Here is a 20,440-nt window from a genome sequence, read left to right on the forward strand (position 1 = left end):
AGGGTGGAGCAGGCTCGAACACCTTAAAAAGATACCGTCAGCACTAAAAAGGTGCGAGGTGCGGTGCGGGTTGAAGAGACAGTAGAACGTTCACATCCCGTGAGCTTGCCCTACCCTGTCCAGGCCAAGACCAATTGTTATGAAGAGAGGGATCGAGTAAACCGATGTGAGTATAGAAACTTGTGTTGAGTTATTCATTGTATGCCTCGGTGCCAGTACATGAATGCTATGTGTTAGTTAGGAATCCCGGTCGTCAGACCACTTATTCCTAGATGTAGCCCCCCGGACAGACCAAGCGAGTATGCCACCAGAGCTGGCAGCACCCCCAATAAGGCAGAACGGTCGTCGTAACAGGTAACTGGTAAGAGAGTTTACTAACACCCAAATCCCAGTTACGACAACAGCATGAACAACGATTTGCGCAATTGGGAACCGATGACAAGTCCGCGAGCCTGACCACTTGATCCCGTTAGTCGCCTCTTACGACAACCGTAGTCGCCTTTTATGGCAAGCATGATGGGTTGCTGAAGGCCTATTCTACCCCGGACCTTCACGGGTCGATGCACCTCGGATCTAACATGAATATTTAGGTAAAAGGTGCTAATAATGTTGAGTTTAGCTATTTACATAAACGCTGTTTTACGCTTCCTAATGTCGGGTGCTCGGGTAACTTGACAAGCTTTCAATGCCATGGTCGATTCTTCTCCGTGGTGCCGTTGTACTAGAAAACCTTAACGCTAAGTCTACCTTAAGTCTATGTTAAGGTATGGGAGTTACGGTCACCTTAGCGCAAACATCGTTTTGTACCTGGTTTACACAAACTGTGTGCGGTCCAGTTCTAGTGACTTCACCTTGATATTTCAGGATTATTCCTACAAGCGACGTAAAACCACACTCGCTCGCTGCCTGCGACTGATGATGTGTATAAAGGACTATATCAAACGTTTGAGGGGACTCAGCGGTCCTCGTCGTTGAAGCCGCCGCAATTCACAAAGCGGAGTTGCGGCCATTGGGCAAGACTAAAACCTTTGGATATACGTCAGTCTCGATCACGTTTGTCTGCATTATACCCATGTACAGATGTTTCACCTTGGTTAAAACCCCCAACACGTGCTTCCCTAACGGCCTTCCGTCCACAAGTTGGCACGTCTGGTGTACCCGGAGAAGTAGTAACCCAACCCCACACATCAACGCTTACTTTAAATCTAAACGTCGGTAACGTAACTGGCGAGTACTGTGGAAGCGCATTCGTTCCACACTTTAAATACTAGTACATGTCAGCGTTTTCGTAGATGACACTTACATCTGAATAGAATATGCTTTCATCTACTTCAAATATGAGAGAGAGACTTTATTTCAGCATTGGAGGCCGCGTGGCCCAGAGTGCAAATACAAAGTATTCACTGAACATATATTCATACAATTCTGTTAACTATAAATGTACATTAGGGTGTGGGAGATTAAGTACAATTATACATATTCCTTTTAAGGTAAATGGCTAGACCTTTCATGATGTTTTTATTTGTAGATGACATCAACTGAATAAACTTATCTCTTGTTGGATATTGACAAAAAATATTTAAATTTGGTAGATTATTTCTACTTTCCTTAAAATATGGACAGACAAGTACGAAATGAAACTCATCTTCAATACCTTTTAAATTGCAGCGTTCACAAAACAAATCAATCTGATCAGTACATTTGTTAGAACACAGTTTTTGAATTTTTAAACAATGTGATAAGCATCTAAACTTTGCAAGTGTTATAATCAAATCTCTATCAATATCAGCATTTAGATACTTTTCTTGTTCAAAGACTGTTTTATAAGAAGAGTAGGTTTTCAAGAATGAAGATACTTCTATTTTCCCACACCAAGACTGAATGTTTAACTCTATACATGTCTGTTTAAACAAAGTCATAAAATGACATACATTTCCACATTCTTGAAAAATCCAAGCATATGAATAGCCAGTTTGAAATGACAACATTCTGACATGAGAAGTCCAGTTTACACTGCCAGCTTCATCATGGGCTTTAGGCATATTATAACAAACACGGGGGCATCGTGTGGAGTCCATATGGATCAATCTACACCAATACTTTATACACCGGCAGAAGTAATTAACTGATAGATGATAACGTCCTAACTCACCAAGAACTGCATTTGATGAAGATCGTTTCGACAAACCAAGATAATGTTTGAAGAAATTACTCTGAACTCTTTCTATACTTTCCCTAAAGGTAAACCCCCAAATCTCACTGCCATAACATGCAATGGGTGAGATTTTTGTATCAAATATGGAAAGAATAGCCTTCAAAGAAAGATCTGGGTAACTTGAGCTGGTAGATAGGAAAACAGGCTTTCGATGCTTGATTTGCAAGAGTTTCACAGGCTGTTGACCAACACAGTCGTGAAGAAAATATTACACCTAGATATTTATAATACGTGACAGTTTTCATTTGGATGCCATTATAATACCACTTTTCAGCCTTTCTAATCATTCCACCGTTACGAAACACAATAACACTTTTCCATATTAACCACTAATCCCCATTTACTGCAAAATAATATCTAAAACATTCAACTTCCTCTGCAAGTCAACCACAGAATCTGCAACTAACACATTGTCGTCTGCAAATAAAAGTATGTTAATAACTTCAACAAGATCATTGACAAAGATACCATGGCAATCGTCATTTTGCAGATCAGAAGCAAGCTGATTTATAAAAAATATGAACAATAAGGGACTCAGCATGCAGCCTTGTCTTGCGCCACTAGATGTGGTAAAACATGCCTGTAATACACTTTAACACAAGCACGAACATGTTCATACATGCTTACTAAGACTTTGTAAAGTTTTCCATGAATTCCATGTTGGAGAAGCTGATATAGCCGTTTGTTTCTATCAGCTGAATCAAAAGCCTTCCGAAAATCTATGAATGCAGCGTAAAAACGATGTTTAGGTTTTCTGAGATATTTTTGTGCTAATGACTGCAGTACAAAAATATTATCTGAGGTGGAATAATCCTGCCTAAATCCGGCTTGAGCTTCAGAGGGAATATTACTCATCTCTTACCATAGTCTCAGTCTGTGTTCTATGATACATGTAAACACTTTCCCCAGAGCATTTAATAAAGAAATACCCCTATAGTTATTTGGGTCAGTCAGATCACCTTTCTTAAATAATGGGAGAATCATTCCTGTGTTCCAAGATTCTGGAAACATTCCACAGTCTAGAATAGAATTAAACAACGACTGTATATAAGGAATCAGATGTGGAGAATTTTTATACAACTCGGGTGGAATTCCATCTATACCCGGAGCTTTATTTTGCTTTACAGACTGAATGGCTGTAACAATCTCATTTTCGGTAATTTTCGGTAACTTCAAATATGAATATTCTTCAAAGATGAATATGGCTTCATGAACGCTTACGTCTACGCGGAAAATACTTTCATCAACGTTGAAGACACTCACGTTTACGTAGATGGTACTTTCGTTACGTTGAATATATAAATAAAATCTACATAGATGGAAATTTCATCGAAAACTACATTTAATAGGTCGCTTTAGATAAAGAAATGGCGCAGCCACTTTATTTCCTCTACTCTTTGTAGAAATGCACAAACACACAGATACAAAGAAAATTCATTAAAATACCTACACGCAAAATCAACAATGAAGCCCATTATTCCATTATGGCGTCATTCCAGGGCACTTGCTGATAGGCTTGCAACTTGACGACTTGGCCTGTTTGAGGATGCTAGTTCTGAGAGTGTTGGCGGTAACTTCTGTTCTCCTGAGTACTGTGTAACCCATCTGTTTCCTGCTGGAAATGTTTCATGTGTCGCCATTTCCTTGGCCCGGACCTAATGATAAATGTTTGAGAATGAATGAATGAATGAATGAATGCACGCACGTACACACCAAACCATACCAAACCTACAACACCCCTGTCATGGTTTGGTTCGGGGCAGAGGAACACAAACTTGCACAGACAGTACCTCAGCAATGTCCTCACACAGTTCGGACAATCATTAAACAAACACGATAGTTACCTCCACTCTCACTCTGATCGCTGTCAACTGACCAGGTTGTGGTGGGTGACAATGACGGTGTTTTCCCTCTTCAAACGAATCTCCGAACTGGATTACCGAGGCAGGACACGTTGTTGTTTTGTTTCTGACACTGCAACGCCAGTACGTTCGGTTGGTCGTTGATTTCTGTAACAAAAAATATCATATTATTTCAAACATATTTTAAATATTAATAATCAACTATTACATTTGCATTTGCATACACATGTATTTAGGAAGATGTGTCTGTACTTACCCGAATGACATATGTGAATCCATACGAATCCACAAGCTTCTTTTTTCCTTTCTGGGAGCCAGTGTCCACGACTGTAAAGACGTTCTCTGGAATATCAGCTGTATGGGGATCAAGGATGGTGGTTTCAATCGTAGTTCGTTCACGGTCATCATGGTCGTCTGGAGGTGGCAGTAACGCTGATGATATATTAATGTCACATATATGAGGAGCCCTTACATCAGCGTCCAGATCCATAGCTTATTCTTCTGGGGGATTCGACTCGGCAGTTGATTCCAGACTTAGATGGAAGTTGACGGTGTCCAGCATGTTGTCAAAGGAATTCCCTTCACACCGAACACATACAAAGGGGAAATCTTCATCATTTGCGCATATCTCACGGTAGCGTGATGCACAATACAATAAAGTCATCATATCAATGTTCATCCTTTTAAAATTGTATATGGTGACGTTTTCGCCAAGGGAAGGTTCCGTTCTGTCCAAACGGTGACGTTTTCGCCAGGTGCCGTTTTGCTGTGGTGACGTTTTAGCCTGCACCCGTTTAGCACGACGTCGTGTTAATGAGTTGTAGATTCAGTGACACTCGTTCTTACACACACTCTTGCAGTGGGCAAACGGATGATCGGGACGCGGACATGGCAAAATGATTTCTTCAAATGGCAATAAAAAAATTGTCATGACTGGATTATTCACATACTGTTCGAATATTGCTGAGCATGTTAAAAACACACAAACACTCACACAGGCTCTAATTTGTCTCATAGATCCCGAACAAAATTATTTTCTCTACGGCTCAACCCTTTTGGCAATGCAAACGTCCCAAATGAAGCAAGTCTACTATAGTACAAGAGTTCCTCAGGGTTACCATCTCCCATCTCACTGAGCCTCCATTTATATTTTGACAAGAATTTTTGTTGTTGTTTCCATCCAAATTTTATATATTAGGAAACTGAGCGTTAGGCTAACTTGGGCGCGCACAAAACGCGCAATTTTCTACAGATTTGAAGATTTTACCGTCGCATATATTAGTTGCTAGTCAAAAGTTGTCTCCCTTACTCACATGGGCGTGTAACTCCTCAACATGGCCGCGCGAGACAGGAGGCAGGTTCAAGCTGCCAACAAGGATTATTTTGTATTTCCTAACCCGTTTTTGGTAGTGGCAATATTGTTCGGACTCTGGTTACTAGGGGTATGACTTAATTTTCACTCACGTCTCATCTCGCTTCTGTCAGCAACTGTGTACGTATGGATCTGCAGGTGTAATTATGTAAACACAAATTGTTTTGAACTTGAATTGAAGTGAAAGCATTTGATTGGTACCAACCAACCCAAGTTGCGAAGGACCAAACACTCGGTTTTTGCATGTTATTGGTCGCTTGATGTGCTGTGCACCCAAACTTTAGAAACACACCTGTCTACTATATTTTAGTTTTTATTTATTTTTATCCAGAGCAGGCACTGTTCAATCTAAACACCTTTTTAGGTTAGGTTACCTGGGGTAGATGTGCTTATGCTGGCCGGATAAACAGCCTACACCATTGTTGAGAAATATGTGAACAGATTATAGATAGTCAGAGAAAATGAAAGTTCTGATATTCTCCAAAGTACTCCTTTTTATTGTCATGTTGAAATATTTCATGTAATGTATTTATTGTTTAATTTAATTTTGGTTTAAATAAATATTTAAAGAAAAATGTGTTGGCTTATTGTGAAGTTTTAATGCGAAAGATTTCATGTGTGCCACCTGCTGGTCATGGTATATTCACCTTTATGCAATCACCAGGTCTTGACAGTGTTAGAAGTTCCATAGTTAGACATTCTCTTAATGTTGTTGAAATCATAAGGGTTATTCTGCATTTGGTAGTGATTGTGTAATGAAAGTAGGAAAGAATTATGTTGCTTATATTTATTATTATTTTGAATGAGAAGCTAAGGATCATAAGACAGGTGAAGTAATTATAATGCGGAAGATGTATTTTTCAACTTAATTATACCAGATAAGGCATTCTTATACACCAGTTGGGGTATTTGTAAGATATAGTCATTTGACATAAGTATTCATCACTGTGCATAATTTCACATAAACCTACGTGTTAATTTTGTGTAGCTAGAGGAATTGTCTAGAAATTATGTTTTGTTTGATATTGTTCATATTATTCACATTTGTGATGAATGATCTCAGCTGCTAAAACATTTCCATTTTATTTTCAATTTAGTATTTCAAGAATGACCAAACTTTGATTGATGTGTGTCGAGGCTGTGGGAATGTTTAACATGGCGGTGTATGAGGAAATAATACACAATATTGTATATGTGTTGCTCGTGTAACCATGTGGAAAATACTGGAGGGAACGTTACAGGGAAATTATGTATCTTTCCGCAAGATGGTTTCCTAACAGCCTGCAAAATTTGACTATCAAATATCGAAAACTGAATTAATGAAAATTATTACAGCTATACTAAAATAACATGAAAGTCTGTTAGAATTTTGATGACTGATGAATAGTAAGTCCCACGACTGTACACTGATTGACACATACCTTGAGAAACATATACCCACATGTCAGAAAAAAGTGTAAAGCAAAGTTTGTTGTTATTATTATGACCTCACAGATAGACAAATTCAAGTAAATAACTGTTTAAACAATTTTGTTCTTTTTCAGATCTCCACATTTGCACCAGACAGGATACCCATGTGTCTTGGGCCGCTAGGAGACTTTGCCAGACACCTTGGCAAAACCTACCCCAGTGTGTTACTTGGCTTGTGAGTTGTCCTTTTGACATTCTTCACCAAACATATAAATGCAAAATGCAATTATATTATCAACTAAAGGAACCCACTTGCTCTCAGTTAGGACTGTCATTAGCATTTGGAGTACAGTTGATTCCACAACCCATGCTCATAGTATGAGAGGTGATTAACGTGACCTGTATTCAGGTTCACGTTCTTGGTTCATGCATGTCACTGTGCCCCAACTGGGTAGATCGATGCTCATGCTGTCAGTCACTGGATTGTCTGGTCCAGACTTGATTCTGGATCACTGATTCCTGGTTTATTGCTGAGTGGAGAATTAAACAACAAATATTAGTTAAATTCACATACTGTTTAAAATGGTTTACAGTAAGAATATTTCTGTTGTTTCATGATAAACAACATGGCCAGTATTTCACCAGGAAACAGTTTCAGACACTGCAGGGATGCCCAGAAACATAACTTTCTTCTTCCTGTCTTCATATTCAGAAAAACATCTTTTGACCCTGATGTTTTATGTATGGCTTAAGTCTGTGAAGGACAGGGGTAGAATTGGCCTTCAGCAACCCATGCTTGCCACAAAAGGCGACTATGCTTGTCGTAATAGGTGACTTACAGGATCAAGTGGCCAGACTCACTGACTTGGTTGACATGTCATTGTTTCTCAGTTAGGCAGATTGATGCTCACGCTGGATTGTCAGGTCCAGACTTGATTATTCACAGACCGCTGCCATATAGCTAGAATATTGCTGAGTGTGGCATAAAACTAAACCCACTCGCTCATTTATGGCTGATGGCAGTCTCCAGATTGATTTCAAATATAGTGATGGCTGGCTTATGCAAAACGCAATTTGGATGTACATCTCTACCCCACTAGTGTCCACAATGGTTGTTTTTGATTGTCTGTTGATACATAGCTGACTCTAAGTCAATGGAATGTGTATCATGGCCTGTTGTGATCTTGATATAGTTTTTAAGCCTGCTCATTATCTAACAGCCATCAAACAGTGTGTGCAAAAAAACCCACTGGTCCGCTAACCCAAGGCTAGTGAAAATCCAGTTTGAGCCAGAAAATCTCCACAGTCACTGGGCTGACTGTCTAGTGAATTTTCATGGAGTCATTTTGTAAATGTATCGCTCTCTCTGACTTGTAATGTAAGTTGTAATACTTTTAAATCATGATTGAGGATGAAGCCACTGCCACGCAGACATTTTTACAATCATTTCCTTAGTTCCTGCATTCACAATTTTGGCTAGTGAATTATTCTGTAACTTTCAGGTACAGCTAGCCTGATTGGCTAGCAAAATTTGGAAACTATTTGGCACACTACAGTGCATATATTTTCTGTATGGTGTTGTGTTCCCAGGACTGTGATGACGTTGGTTCTGCACTGTCTGGAGGCAGCTTATGCGGAGAAGCTTTGCATGTGAGTATACTAGCGCTAGTAGCAGTATCCCACTGATGCAGGAATATCAACCAATGTCTTCTGATATTGACTGATCAGTTTCAGTCAATACATACCCTGAGGCATTATGGGTGTTTTATATAGCTTTCAGCAAGTGGTAATATGTTCTTGTTCAAAAAACAGAAAAGTAGGATTCTAATTATCATCCAAAGTCATTCTTCCTCCTTTCACAGTTTGTAAACTGTAATAACCAGTGTTGTAAGTGTTAAAAAGTATCAGCTTCAAGGACATTATTGATGTCATTTGATTGTGATGTCTCTGAAAGGCATCTCCTGGGTGACATTGTATTGCAACCAAGTGGTATTTTCTGTTTAAACCAGTCGGATGATATTCTGATTTACTGGAGGTCTATGTGTAATGTAAAGAGTGTGACCAATATTATTAGGTAGCTAATATGCTAGAAATACTCATATCCTAGCTCGTGAGGGCATAAGTGGCCCAGTTGTGTTGGTTGACACAATTTAGGTGGGGCGCTGTGACATCTTTAGTCTCAGGTTTGAGTCCCGCTTTTCCCCAGTCACATTGTATGTTTCAGAGACAAACAGCTCAACATGGGGGCATCTGTCAAGTGGACGCTACAGACGCTGATATTCGGATTTGCTTCTCTGATTAGGCTGAAACCATACTCGCCTCACAAGAAAATGTTGTAACTAATGTAGTGAAACATATTTTATTGTACATATTACCATGTAATACTATGTATGTTGGTGCTCTTAATTCCAATGGACCGCTCAATGTAATATATGATGGTGGAAGTTTAGGTTGAAGTGGGCAGGAGGGCCAAGAGTACTACTGGATCGGTGCCGTCCCTAAAAACAATTACAGCACTAAGATGATCGTGACTCCCATACTATAACAAAGACTTACGACTGTTTTAGTACTACGATTACTGTGACAAACAGGGCCCAGTCCCAGACTTGGGCCTAGATTTTCGAAGGTCTCTGAGCGCTAAGATAGTCGTAAGTTATTGTTAATGTATGTCACTTATGAAGCTATGACTATGTTAGGGATAAGAGAGCTTAAAAAATCTTGGCCCTGAAAGAAGCTGATCTCATCAGGGGAAACAAAATTTATGGCTTAAAGAAGCTGACTTCCATGAATCCTGCTTTTCTTGTGCATTCCACTTCAGATATGTAATCTCATGAGGTTTCATTTTTCGTTGGTTGCGATATAGCTATGTAACACGTGAAGTTTGGTTCTTCATCAGCTCTACCATTATTCAGGCCCCTGCCCACATGCATGCAGACCTACCAATGCCTCTCATTCATGTGGCAGGCATGTTTAGATTGATGTTTTTTCAATGTGATGTTATTTTTGTCCTTGTGGATCCATACAAGTAAAGTATTGCCATGTTACCAGTGTACTGACTAGAAAACCTTCCTGACAGCTCATGCTTTGGTGGCACCATTTCAAATCCCAACATTGCTCAATCACTGGTTTGTCTGTTCCAGTCTGGATGATTGCTGAGTGGCATTTAATAGATATCTTGTTCAGAAAAATGGTACTGTTTCAAACACCAGGGATGCTTGTTCACCCTGAGTAGATATCAAGCGCTGGTCCTGGTTTTCCATGTTGGCTGTTGTCTCATTAATTTGTTGTCTCACTAATTTCTTGTAATGTCAAATTAGAGGAGGCTGCTAGCCAGCCACTTGCTTAAAGTATTGACTGATGAAGAGCTAGAATTAATGCTTGTAAAATATCAGAAGCTTCTGTCTTTCATATGACTGCAATATTGCTGACTGAACCCATATCCATTCACATATGTAAAATCTTTAGAAATAGTCCTGGAAACCTGTGTTGTTTTGAACCGGCTCACTTGATGGAATGAGTGAGAAGTGACTCCTTCATTCTTTAAATGCTGAACACCAGATGTTGGTTAATCGGCCCAACATGATGATTTATACTGGCCACTGGACATTTGGTGAGTTTGGCATTTAACAGATAATTGTGTGCAGTGCTCAGATTAAAGGGATGGACCAGTGTCATAGAAGTCCGGAACAAGTAGCCACTGGCTTCCATGCTTGATCTTATATACTGATTGGTGGAGTCCTTCTGTTTGCCTGCATGTGATCTCTGGGATGCTGAGGTAGCGTAAAACAATATTCCGTCACTGACTTAAGGGTTGGTCTGTGTCTCACCACTGGGGTAGAAGAGTGGTTAAAGTGTTGCTTGTTGTGCTGAAGGCCAAGGTTTGATTCCCGCCCAGTTTGTGAAGCCTGTTCCTGGTGTCCCCGGCTGTGTAGTTGGAATATTGCTGAAAGCAGAGTAGACCTTAATACTAGCTATGTGTAGACTATTCATTTGTAAGGTGTGGAGAAAATGTTTGTTAAGGAGAATATGAATATTTGACATCTATTTTTATATCTTGTATACTCTTACATAAAGTTATGAAATAAAGAAGGATTTTTGTAGAAGTGTTGTTCAGTGTTATGAGTTGATTATTCCAGCCCTATAGTGACAAGATCAAGTTTGCATCCATTACCATTTTAAGTGCATGATTCAAAAGAGTTTGACTTTCATATCTTTGCATGTTGAAGTTTCTGAAGCATCTGATGAACAATCTCATTAAAATCAGACATCTGACAAGACGTCGAGCAAACTTGGACTGACCAGTCTGAAAGGAGTATGTGATGCTCGTTGAGCCAATCAGATGTCTTTATTCATTTCTCATGATTTAAATTTTGAATTTGTATCTAGTGTTTGTGTTCTGATCAGGATCTTGCTTGAGTATCAGATGCTGAGTGGGAAACTTAAATGATTTTGTGGAGAGCACTAGTTTTTTTTATCAAGGAGTATATTTTGTGCAAAGGATATTAAGTCTGGAAGTGTTGTTAATATAAAAATGCCTGTAAGGTTGTTTTGGCCAGTTATGTCGAACACTGAATTGTGTGGTCCCGATGTCATTATTTACAGTCAGGTGCGAAATAGCTGGAATAGTGCTGATCGTGGAACAAAACAACACATGAAACGCATTGCATAAGGTTGTAATGGGGATGCAGGTTGTGGCATATCCGGTGAAACTGATTGTCATAAGAAGAGATTAACTGGACAGGGTCGTCAGACTTGATGACTTGACTTGACTGTGTGTCAATTTGTGATCTTGGTCACAATTTGTTTTCAGAAACCCATTCTTGTCATATGAGGCAACAAACATGGTCACATAGTTGAGCATGCTGACTTGGTTGATGCATGTCATCGGATACCAATTATATCATTTAGTGATGATTTTAATCACTGGATTGTCTGGTCCAGACTCAATTATTTACTGCCTACCACCATATAGTTGTAATATTGCGGAGTGCAGTATTACACAACCAACAAAACCATGTGTCTGGTGCTCCAGCCTTACCATAGCTGAAAATGGAGTAAAGTCATTCTCACTCGCAAAACACACGATAAATATTCTGTCATATTTCATTTATTACAATTGCATTATTTTACAAGTAATTTTACATGTGTACACAGCAGGGATGACAGCGATTGAAAGGCAGCTGAATGGTTTGTGTCGGAGACCAGGCTCTGCCCCTGGTCTTTTCTGCCAGTGAGAACTGGTCATCCCTGACGCTGGCAAACAGATGACAGTATGTATGACAGTGAGATCAGACCCACGGATGTGAGGATGCGGTGTGGCAAATATCATCTGAATTATTTAAGACCAGCTAAAGATACTTTAGAAATAAAATGACAAACATTTTCAACCAACACATGATCATTAAAAAATATGTTTGACTAAAGTTGTAATCAAATAATTGTAGTTCATTTCATATGCGCAAAGTTCTTGCTTAAATGGCAAAAAATGTCTGGCTATAGAGTTAGGTATATTTTACTTTGAACTGTATTTGATATATTTCGATGTGATGAGGGACGCCCACAGCAACACTGGTGAATATGTGTACCACCTAGGGAAAATATTGGCAAGTCTGGGATTAGAACCAAAGATCACGGGATCTTGACTTATCTAAGGGAGTCAACTTTAAACATGCAGTTTTTGCATACATGCAAATCAAATGTTCCATGACCATTTCTTGTATCTGGGGGTACCTGCAGAGAACAGCTACACTGACACCGAGTGATATCAGATACAGATAAAACAAGCCATTTCAATTCTTTAAAAATGTTTTGTGGTTACTGTCTTTTAATATCTGGGTATGAATTCTTACTGCTAGACACATATTAGATGATCCTGCACACTAAATGCATTTGTGACGAGAGGCGGTACAACGAATTGGGCGAGTACACTTGGCTGCTACAGGTAGCTTGACGATTATGCATGTGCAATACATGCTAACCATGACATGAAGGCAACACCACATATTCCTTTGAATAATAAGACTGCAATTTCAGGCATAAGATTCTGATATTCCACGCTAACCTTTAGTTAAGGCGAAGACAAATAGATGACTGGGGCATTGACAAGCATTTTAGATATTCAACAATTTTGTTAAAAAAAACCCCCCAGGAAATTGTCATTTGGTTCGTGAAATGGATCGGTGGTCCTAAACATATTTGCTCAGTATATTGTGTTTATTCAATTCGTTGGGATTGTACCTGTTCCCAAATCGAGCATGCTATAACAATTCATGCATGAAACGCACGGGGAAAATGAACTTTTCAATATTTATCAGACAACCTGTCTCCCTCTTGTTTCAAGTGGATCGTTCTGTGAGGCGTTCCCAAGTATGCAAATTGGGGTCATTTGTCAGGTCGTGGATCATCTTATATGTGTTTACCAGTAACTAAACAGTGCCTAAAACTGCTGAGGATTATCACAAACAATATTTTGCCTTTTAACCAGTAAAGTGTTGACTGCTCCATTGTTTGTACTTGTATAATGGTTTCTAACTTTGCTGACAGCTGCCTAAATGTGCCTCAAGGATTAAACAAGCGCAAACTGATTATCTATGTTGTCTTTAACTCCTGAACATATTAGAGAACCAATTAACACTACCCATGGGTTCTTAGCACAAGCATAAATATGCTGAAGCCATGGCTTATCAAACACACAATTTCGCTGAGAGCTTCTACACGTTCTGAAATTTTGGGTGATCAACTGAACTCTACGCTTCAACACACTGTTCTGGACAAAGCTAAAAAGGGCAAGGATCCCCATGTCTGCTTTGCCTCAGTGTCTTCAATACCCAAATCTATCCACAGATATTATGACCATCCGCTCGTATAAAGGCTACATCTAGTGATGGCTCCCATAACCGTGTATCTGTGGCAGCCATTGTAGAGCCGTCACAGTAGGACATCAAATACTGATTCAATATCTTTGGTTCAACTTTCTAAGGCTCATAATTTGTGTGAAGATGGGGCTCTGACTGATAGAAAGACTCCTGTATCTTGATACCTGACATCGACTCAAGTCTCTGATTTTGTCAGTTGACATTTTAAGCCCTTAATTCTTGGCATCTGTGGCCAGGCATTTGTTCTACAGATTGGGAAAATGTGTACATTACATTGATCACAATCAAATTCTATGTGGAGGATATTTTTAATCATGTTAAAGTTTTCTTTGAATGGGTAAGTGATCAAAATATCTTTGCCAGAATTGTCAAACATTTGAAGTATGACTCATTTAATTGTCACTTTCCTCATCTAAACGCTTTTTGAGGCTGCTGTAAAAAAAAAATTATCACTTTGATAATTACGTTTTGTTTTCTTAACAATTTCTGAGCCTGTAGTTCTGATCAGTACAGCCAACAAAACGTCCATATGAAAACAGCCCCAACATAATATTTTCTCTACTTTTCCGATCAGTGTGCTGGAGAAGTGGAAGATGAGTTATCTCCCCTTGTAAGGCATTCAATTACCACTTCATGGATGCCAGTCCATCAAAAGCAGTCCAAGTTCTTTCTAACTGCCAGAGCCCAATGACAATGCATTGAATGATACAATGAACACATGACTTTGCATGACGTACAATCAATGACATCGCTAATGATGGATCGCGTGCCAATACAGGAAGTTGTGTTGTTGGGAACACAGTCACATAGCCATGCTGTGTGACTGTGTTTAATGTTGGTCCTAAAGTCAAAAACATACAGAAAGAAAGAAGACACTCAAAAACTTGAGATAGCTGTTTCTCGGATCAGTCATGGCACAAACATTTCCAAGTTAATAGGTTATTTCAAAAGTTGTCTGATTATTTCAAAGAGAGAAACAGTAAGATCAATTTGCAAGAGAGTGCCTGCAATTAACATATCGTACCTTTCAATCACACAACATGACTGACCTATCAGAAAGCCTGAAAATGATAAAATTCTTTAATCCTCAGACTTATATGGAAGTTAGAGAGGTCATCTACTTCAAGTTTCCGGGAATCGTTTTTATTTTAACACATTTCTACTCTGTAGGTTAATAATTGTCTGTTTAAATTAACATTGTGCTCTCAAACTGCTGTAGTAAGTATGTACAATACAGAGGGAGTGTTGTAATCAAGAAATTATATGGAGATGAAATTAGTTGAAAAAAAATGCTATGCATTAAAATGCAATAAACTTTACAAGATGCATGTTAAACAAATGAATCTTTTCCCCAGAAGTAGGTATGGAAAACAAAATTCAAGTCTATCAAGTAAAATACATGTAGGAGAATCTAAGGTTTGCATTCTGTTCTGTTCTCTTCTGAGTGAGTGAGTTATGTCTGACGTGGCTGTGAACAGCATTCTTGTTATATGATGGCCTGTAAGTTGATGAAGGAGGGCAACTTGAAGATAAGACAGAAAATAATGACTATAACAACTGTACATTTGTTTTAAAACAGAACATTAGGTTTTGAAAAATTCTTTCACCATACAAACAGTTCATGAGATGGTGATTGTTTTGTTTTCTAAAATGACATAAATATATAAGAACAGTCAATAGTGTTGACGATTTCTATTGGAAGACATTTGTGTTTTCAAGAAATCACTTGGAAAATCCCTACAACACTACATTTGAAAAATTTGAAAAATATTGCAAATGTACACATGTAGAATCAAGTGTCGTCTTACTTTCTGTTTCACACATATACCTCACAACTGATCAAAATGTGATTGTATTAGTAATTGTTACAAAGCCCTATGTGGGGAATACAAAGCGTAGTATCTGGTATGTTCTGTAGGTTTTGTTAGAACATGTTTCTGTTTCTATGTTCTGGTGGATGTCAAGCACTAGAAGGGAGTTGCCATAGTAACAAAATATAGCCTCTGAGCAAATCATTACAGCAAAGTACATGTGCGATGAGCTAGAAACAGAAACAAACATGCACCTAATATAAAGTAGGAAATGTTGAAAGATGAGCTGTGAAATAAAATGCGGAAATTATCTGACTGAGCTTGGTGGCTAATGTTTTATTGGAGTGGGCTTGGAGGCTACTGTTTTATAGGACTGGGCTTGGAGGCTAATATTCTATTGGATGGGGCTTGGAGGCTAATGTGTTATTGGAGTGGGCTTGGAGGCTAATGTTTTATAGGACTGGGCTTGGAGGCTAATATTCTATTGGATGGGGCTTCGGGGCTAATGTTTTATTGGAAACTGATGGCTGTGGGGCTGGGAGTTCCAAGTTGGGGCTAATGTTTTATTGGATGGGACTTCGAGGCTAATGTTTTATTGGAAACTGATGGTTGTGGGGCTGGGAGTTCCAAGTTGGGGCTAATGTTTTATTGGATGGGACTTTGAGGCTGTTTTATTGGAAACTGATGACTGTGGGGCTGAGAGTTCCAAGTTAGGGTTTGGGATGAGTGGTGGCGATTATCATGATACATATACTAAGATATGAAAACTATATGAAGTTATGGCACTGAGGTATACATACAATTCCATTCTCATTGCCATGGTAACTAGAATAACACAACATTTCCTTAATGTCTAGACTCCATTTGGTTTCGATTAATTTAATAGCACATGTTGTAGTCCATTTTAACTAAATTCTACATGATTATGCAAACGTTGTATTGATTATAAAATGGATAACTTTTCAAACATGTATCAACATATCAAAGTAAACAATGGAAAAGTCAGGATTTTCTTGACAAAATACAACAAATGTGATTAACAATAATGGATGGGCATCCACAACTCAATATAAGTGCAGGAGCACATACAGCTAGGAGGCGTTATCCCATAATGAATGTTCTTAACTTCTGTTGCGTATTCACCTCCATATTCAACACTCGTCAGATTTCAGTAATTTCATGACAGATATCTTCATGTAACCATACAATGTCTTTTCAAGTTTCAGCCTCAAGTATTGATCAATGACATACAAAAACACACCTCAACCAAGTTCTTGTGCTATTTCTCATAAAATCATAATTGCATTAATCTTGCACCCAACTAAACGAACACTGTGCAATATACATGCATACATCACTTCTCTCTGTACGCAATATGAAAGCAAACAAATGCTACATTTCCTAAAATCAGAATCAAATAAAAGGCAAAAGAGATACATAATTATTAAAAGCAAAAAGCACCATTAAGATGTATCACCTGTCCACCCTTGTAACAAAAATAGTATGTTCCAAATCTGGAACAGTCTATTGCAGGATGAGGGGTGAATCAGGTTGGAGCCATCAGTGAAAAAGGTCAACACAACCAGAGAATGCGATATTTGTGCAAGACATGGTATACGATATGTTAGCATCTACCTACTGGAGACAACTCTCCTATGTTTCAATACTCTATGCTACTTCCACTCAAATCATACCACACTTTTCCCCTTCCTCTGTAAACAGCGTAAAAAATTCACCAAACGAGCACAGCGAATGCTCAACCCCTTTTAAAAATCGATAGGTGTTGGTTACAAATACATCATCATCGGGGCTGTGTCAATGGAGGATGTGAATTGAATTTCCAAATATATTCACTGAATTTTCATGACAGTTTTCAAGGAAAAAGAATTCTGAAACTCAAAAATTTGCTGTCAATTAGGCTAAATTTATAAAACAATTATGATTACCATGTCTAAGGAACGTGATTCGATTTTAATATGATGTATGACTAGCATTATAAACAGATGTCTAGACAAGCAGAGATTAACAAACACACTCAAGGAAAGGTGGAACCAGCAATTAGATAGCTATATCTACTGAAACAGGCATTATGACCTGTCTGTTTATGACACATCCTGTAAGTGCTAGAACCATGGTAACATTGTACTTATACTATAATTAATGTAATTCTTTTGTAGAAGAAAATAATGAAAACATTTACAACAGCTCAATATACATGTATAACTGCTTATATATCTGACTGTCAAAGAAATGTTTGAAGCAAATGACAGAATACCAACTTGTGGTAAAACATTTGAAACACAAAGTGATAGTTAGTTACATAATTTTTATCTCCAATAAAATAATAAGATCTCAAGCAAATTCTTGGTTCTGTGCAGTATTGGAAAGAAGGAAGTTTTGGTTATCTTGACCATCATACACAACAAGGGAGATCACTCTTATACTCATGGGAGATCACTCTCATACACAAGGGAAATCACTCTCATTCAAAAACCAAAGGAAATAGCTGACACCTGTCACTGAAGTGGCGCTTTACCATTATGACAGTGACAACTCTCACTGTCTTATTAGGAAACTAACGACAGTTAAAGTAGTAAAGTGAAAAATAAATATTTTGATTTAATTTCAAAATTAAAATGGGACATAAATTAACAACTCTACTACCATCTGTACACAACTGTAATTCATACTAATAAATCTGACCAGTAAATTTTGAAAATGTTTTGATCCCTCTCAGGTTAGTTTGGCATTATACGGACTAACATTATTTTGTGTATTGCACCTAATGGAAAATTATGACTTTCATGAATTCTTGGAAGCAACAAATAAATGGTTAAAGCTATCACACTGCAATATTTGGAAGCACTAAATTACTTGTTTCAAGATTTCATCTACTGAAATAATTACAAACTAAACTACTGAATAAATAGTCACAAATTTCTATTTCAACTTATGGTAACAACCTGTACCAACATATTGTTGGCCACAGCTGTTTTAAGCTGTTTTACCTCTACTTATTTTTCTGTACAAATGTTACATGTAAATTTGTTAAATGCTGAAGCAAGATTAATATTGGAAAACATTTCTTAAATGCATATTACATGATTATTTTGGCCTGTTGGTGGTAATGATATGGTCAAAACTGGACTCCAATTCTGGTAGAGATTCAGATAACAGAATTTTTGTTGTTGAATTTATAGGATGAATATTTTTAAATATTGTTACAATAAACAAACAAAGTCTTTGTGAATAATGACCGACTTTAACAAATAATAACAAAGTATACAGGTGTTATAATACGAATGTCTTGCAGAGGTGACCTCAGTTGTGTTGGGAACTGTGCAATATTCTTACCCATACATACTAGATTCATTGAAATAACTAAACAATTTCAGCTACCTTCTTCTATTTCAAAATAAGTTACCTCATTTCCTGAATTAACCACATGGCCATATATTTTTTCAAGACAATCTTTACCACTGTATTTTAATAGCAGAGCTGATAACGTGGAGGATTAATTAAAATTAATCAAGTGTTTCACATATGTTTATTTGACGAAAAACGGTATGTCCCACTGCATACATCAACAGATGGTTCCATTCCAGAGATCGAAGCTATGACTGTCATAGGTCTCATTCTATGACAATGACATACGACAGATATCATGCTGGGATTGCTTCATGGAACACGTCCGCTGTTGTGAGGTATCAGTTTATTATGTTACTGATCAACATAACAATCCACTAACGGAATTATTATTTAGTCTTTTCATGATACATAAAACTGATTGTCCAACGTGTGTATTTTATTGGACTGAATGATTATCCATATTACAGTTTGAGCAGGATATGTGAATTAGAAGACAAGCAGAGTGAACTTTAACATATTTTACTCTTGATTAAACTTTGTCTTGTTTCTACTTGAAGCATGGTTTGTGATTGCAGAACATAAAATCCTTAAATTCAGTTTGACTGTCAAACTGATGCCAAGACATATTGATCAGCACCAACAAAAAACATGACTTAATCTAAAAAAGGTTACAATTAGGTTATGAAATGAATGTACTGCTTGACATGAGTTTTAGGGGAACTAGTATCATTTAAAATCTGTAAGTATCATGACATTGACTTGCCCAAAAATGTTATTATCTCCCTTGACGAAGATGGACATGAAATGGACAGGTTGAAATTTCTAAAGCTTTCCTGCTGCAGAATTTTGAATTAAGAAACAGTGTAAATTGTTGACAATATTCCAAACTTCCATAAATTCTGTCAACGTCTTCATTGTTGTTACACTGGTATAAATGCTGAACATAGTAGAGGGCTTCACACAATCACACATTAGAAAGCACTTTCCTCTGTCCTGACTCAGTCTGTTATGTCAGTACTCAAAATCACTGTTCACATTTTAAATGAGATGTTCTACATCATAACTGCTTACAAACTCTTATCTGCCATTAAAAATGCCATCATCTTCATGGAGTCACTAAACCTAAAAAGACACTCTCCTCAATACTTCCACATACATTTGTTCATATCGTAACATTTCTAGCTGCAAACGTATCGAATTGTCAGCGCCCCCTTCAGGTACAGCTTTCCAAAGGGTTATATACAATATAGTACAATCAACAGATTGGCTACACAAATTAATTCTCTGAAACATCAACAGAACAGCCTGTATAGGGGAGATAACTCTATGGCACTATGTTCAAGGCGTGTCCACCTCCATCTTTGAGTCAAGGCGACTGAAGAGACGGACTCGACGTGAGCTGTTGGTTGCACTGTTGATCACTTCCATCCATCTGCAGAAACAATGGAACACTGCTGTTAACGCTGTGGCAATATGTATACTGAACAACAGAAGAAACGCAACTCTAGTTTTTTTTGCAAGTTTTG

At 38.0% G+C, this 20,440-nt stretch overlaps 3 protein-coding genes across 6 annotated transcripts in view; 1 reads left to right on the top strand and 2 right to left on the bottom strand.

Moving 5' to 3' along the window:
- Positions 1-20,440, bottom strand: part of LOC137282102 (uro-adherence factor A-like) — a 390,886-nt gene that overhangs the window by 339,617 nt on the left and 30,829 nt on the right. The gene's annotated exons all lie outside the window — the stretch shown is intronic.
- Positions 5,376-10,962, top strand: LOC137281883 (transmembrane protein 254-like). Its single transcript, XM_067813570.1, has 4 exons — positions 5,376-5,519; positions 6,994-7,094; positions 8,450-8,509; positions 9,084-10,962. The coding sequence occupies exons 1-4, from the start codon at positions 5,412-5,414 to the stop codon at positions 9,196-9,198; spliced, it is 384 nt and encodes a 127-aa protein (XP_067669671.1). The 5' UTR covers positions 5,376-5,411; the 3' UTR covers positions 9,199-10,962.
- The window catches only part of LOC137281884 (FERM, ARHGEF and pleckstrin domain-containing protein 2-like), a 130,553-nt gene continuing 122,063 nt past the window's right edge, over positions 11,951-20,440 (bottom strand). For all 4 annotated transcript variants that reach the window (XM_067813574.1, XM_067813573.1, XM_067813571.1 and 1 more), the window contains one exon: positions 11,951-20,346. In XM_067813574.1, the coding sequence (XP_067669675.1) occupies positions 20,253-20,346 (94 nt within the window). In that variant the 3' untranslated portion in view covers positions 11,951-20,252. The remainder of the gene's footprint in view (positions 20,347-20,440) is intronic.

The sequence above is a fragment of the Haliotis asinina genome, chromosome 4, assembly GCF_037392515.1.
Source record: "Haliotis asinina isolate JCU_RB_2024 chromosome 4, JCU_Hal_asi_v2, whole genome shotgun sequence".
In the NCBI taxonomy this organism is placed as follows: Eukaryota; Metazoa; Mollusca; class Gastropoda; order Lepetellida; family Haliotidae; genus Haliotis; species Haliotis asinina.

Bases quoted from the DNA above. Each gene is read 5' to 3' on its own strand.
- LOC137281883 (XM_067813570.1), top strand. From the start codon at position 5,412: ATGGCCGCGCGAGACAGGAGGCAGGTTCAAGCTGCCAACAAGGATTAT. The intron at 7,095-8,449 runs GTGAGTTGTCCT...TTGTGTTCCCAG, and splicing joins CCCAGTGTGTTACTTGGCTT to GACTGTGATGACGTTGGTTC. The intron at 8,510-9,083 runs GTGAGTATACTA...TGTATGTTTCAG, and splicing joins TATGCGGAGAAGCTTTGCAT to AGACAAACAGCTCAACATGG.